Source organism: Macaca nemestrina, chromosome 10, assembly GCF_043159975.1.
Source record: "Macaca nemestrina isolate mMacNem1 chromosome 10, mMacNem.hap1, whole genome shotgun sequence".
Lineage (NCBI taxonomy): Eukaryota > Metazoa > Chordata > Mammalia > Primates > Cercopithecidae > Macaca > Macaca nemestrina.
This window is the reverse complement of record NC_092134.1, coordinates 127,225,353-127,228,639: the sequence shown is the minus strand read 5'-3', so window position 1 is coordinate 127,228,639 and position 3,287 is coordinate 127,225,353. Positions and strand designations below refer to the sequence as shown.

At 50.0% G+C, this 3,287-nt stretch overlaps 1 protein-coding gene across 1 annotated transcript; it reads right to left on the bottom strand.

Annotated features, from left to right (window-relative positions):
• Window positions 1–1,823: 1,823 nt before the first annotated feature.
• On the bottom strand, window positions 1,824–2,860 carry LOC105481870 (H4 histone 16). Its single transcript, XM_011741669.2, has one exon. It carries the CDS (start codon window positions 2,790–2,792, stop codon window positions 2,481–2,483), a length of 312 nt encoding a protein of 103 aa, XP_011739971.1. The 5' UTR covers window positions 2,793–2,860; the 3' UTR covers window positions 1,824–2,480.
• Window positions 2,861–3,287: the final 427 nt, after the last annotated feature.

Genomic DNA, 3,287 nt, shown 5'->3' with positions numbered 1-3,287 from the left:
ATTTTTAGTAAGCAATTTTATTACTAATAGTAAACTTCAGAAAATCTTGGTCATTTTCAGTTTGACATATTCTGTTCCAGTTATTGAACCATGTGACCCAGTTTTGGTTTGGAAGATATGGTTATTGTCAGGACTGAGTACTTACTATACCACAGAACTCATAGTCACAGACAAAAATAAATATTTCTTGGGTTTGGATAACTATATTTTATAAAGAACAAAACACACACACAAAAATAACTATGCTACAAGGGAAAATATTAGTTCTATTTAATCAAAGAATTGAGACCACTCCAAAAAAAAAAAAAAAAACCGAAACCCAAAACCATAAAATATTTAAACAGTTCCATATAAATTAAATACTTAAGGAAGAGTTTTAATTGTCATACAAATATCTACAGTATTTCTATCCTCCATCGGGGCCCTAACCTTCATCCTTAATTTATGTGAAACTCAAAATCACACATTTGGTCATGCAACAAATATTAAGGGTACGGAAGTATGTCAGACTCTATTTCTTTTAAGTAACTCAATTTTTCACTTGCATTAAAGAACACTGAGCTTCTGCAAGTGTCTCACTGTCCTAGAAATTAAACTAACACCAGTATTGTGTACTCACTTGAAGTCTTTATGGAGTAGGAGAAAGTACTTAGAAGTGACACGTCAGCAGAAAGGAACCCGGGTGCCTTCCTGGCAGAAGAGGAGGCAATGTCAAGATCTAGCGGTGCGGAATCCTTCGCCAGTTGGGTTCAAATCTTGGCTCCAGTTCTTTAATCCCTGGGGCTGGGAAACTCCCTTAGAGTGACTTCAGCCCACCACACCAAGGAAGCTAAATGACTTCTCCATGTTTAGAAAAGCTAGAGTGAGACCAAGCGTGGTGGCTCACGCCTGTAATCCCAGCACTTTGGGAGGCGGAGGCGGGTGGCTCACTTGAGGCCAGGAGTTCAAGACCAGCCTGGCCAACATGGTGAAACCCCGTCTCTACTAAAAAATACAAAAACTAGCCGGGCGTGGTGGCGCAGGCCTGTAATCCCAGCTACTAGGGCGGGTGAGGCAGGTGAATCGCTTGAACCCGCGAGGCGGAGGCTGCAGTGAGCCGAGATCATGCCACTGCACTCCAGCCTGGGTGGCAGAGCGAGACTCGGTCTTGAAAAGAAAGGCAAAAAGAAAAACTAGAGAAGAGGCAGATTGGTTAACGTGGCATGGATCACACCGCATCCTGGGGTGCTAAACCTAATGAGAAGTTAGGAAGGACAGAGCTAGGAGTAGAGCGAGGCTGTTAGGCGGAGCTTTACCGGAGGCCGGCACGGCCCGGCCCCTACGGCCTGCACGCAGGCTGATCACCAGGTCTTCAGCCTCTACCCTTGCCTACTGGAAAGTGTGCTTAACTGGTCGCCCCTGCGCCCCACCTTTCTCCAGGACCCTCACTACACCCCGGGAGTACTGGGTAGGACCACGCGGCTTGCTAATCCCACAGCTGTCTCTCTTACTTTCTCACTGAACTGACTAGAACCTAACCCGCCGCCCGTTTCCTTTCTAGACCCCCAGGCTGCTCTGAACAGGGCCTTTACTCGGAAGCCAGGGCTTATCTTTCGGCTGCGACCGGGTCATTTGTGATAGGAATGACACTGCCCGGAGCGGAGGACTCCCGGCAACTTGGCGACCCGCAGGTGGAGATCTGGCTTTCCATGCCGGCGTGACCTCCACTGCCTGCCTGCCAACTCCACGCCCGCCGCCAGGTGGCCGAGCAGGACGCCACCCGCTCGGCGTAGGCAACTTTACGCAGCTGGCTACCGGAAGGGGCAGGGTGCCGCGAGTTTCGCCCAGCCGCCTTACTCTCAGCATCTGAGCTTGGTCACCTCTCACTCAGGACGTCAGCAATGAATTAAAATAGTACCCAGTAAGACTACAACGCGCCACACTAGGGCTGCATTCAGCGCTTTCGGGCTTGCAGGTAGCGGCGTCCTCCCATTTCCTGCGATTTAGCAGGCCCTGCACACGCACGAACCGCCCTCTGACGCGTGACGCTCACCCCTAAAGGTCGGCGGGAAGTCACCTAAGCCCTGATTTACATGGAAGCCATCCATAACGTGCTTAAGGGCCAACGACTCGGCCGCTTAAAAACCCATGACCAGTTCTAACACTGGGGCTTTGTAGAAACACTCTTCTAAACAAAATCCGCAGCCTGGATTTTAGGTGCACAGAAGTGGGAGGTCACTACTGCGTTGCACGGCACCTCCCAGGGCCCTTCCTAAGCACAGGCGGAGTCCCCTCTATGAGGTCTAGTCGTCCCCGCTCCAGCCAAGCCTAATCCCGGGCAGATGATCGGGTCGCGAATGTCCCACTCCCGGTATCCGGAAGGCGGCATCAAAGGGCTGATATTTACCCGGTATCTAGGAAGTGTTAACAGCTCTTTCTGTGACAGTTTGGGGGCCCTGAAAAGGGCCTTTTGGAGTCTGGAGAGAAGCTGTGGGGACAGCTCAGCCGCCGAAACCATAGAGGGTGCGACCCTGGCGTTTCAGCGCGTATACCACATCCATGGCAGTGACGGTCTTGCGCTTGGCGTGCTCCGTGTAAGTCACCGCGTCGCGGATCACGTTCTCCAGGAAGACTTTGAGGACTCCCCGGGTCTCCTCGTAGATGAGACCAGAGATGCGCTTGACGCCCCCACGTCGGGCGAGACGGCGAATCGCGGGCTTTGTAATGCCTTGGATATTGTCCCGCAACACCTTCCGGTGGCGCTTGGCGCCTCCCTTACCCAGCCCCTTGCCGCCTTTACCGCGCCCAGACATTCTGAAGTCACAGCTCCTACTTAGCAGAAAAGCGGGCAGCCTACTGTGATTGCCGGGCGCAGACCAGGGCTTATAGTCTCTCGATGCGGACCTGTTTGAAAACGTGAAAAAGTGGGAGGAGCTCTAGGCCCCACCTCTAGAGACGTGCTATAGTTGTTAAATCCAGGAAGCAGTCAGCGAAACCAGCCTGATTTTTTTGTTGTTTGCTCTTTTGGGAAAACTTTTTCTGATATTTGGAGAAAGGTTCATGGTGATACATTTTAAAGTTAAAACAGTATGAGCTAATAGAATTTATATTGCCTTTTTTCAGCCCTTAAATAAAAATAGGCCAGATCCTATGAACGTTCCTTGTTCTGTCTCTCCCTCCCTCCCTCCTTCTAATCATGTTTTTCCAAACGGAATTCCTGACTTACTGTGAAACTCAATAAAAACCTGAAAAGCTTTACATCTGAGATTGCAAAGCAATTACTTAAAAATTTTCACATGTGGGTCTTT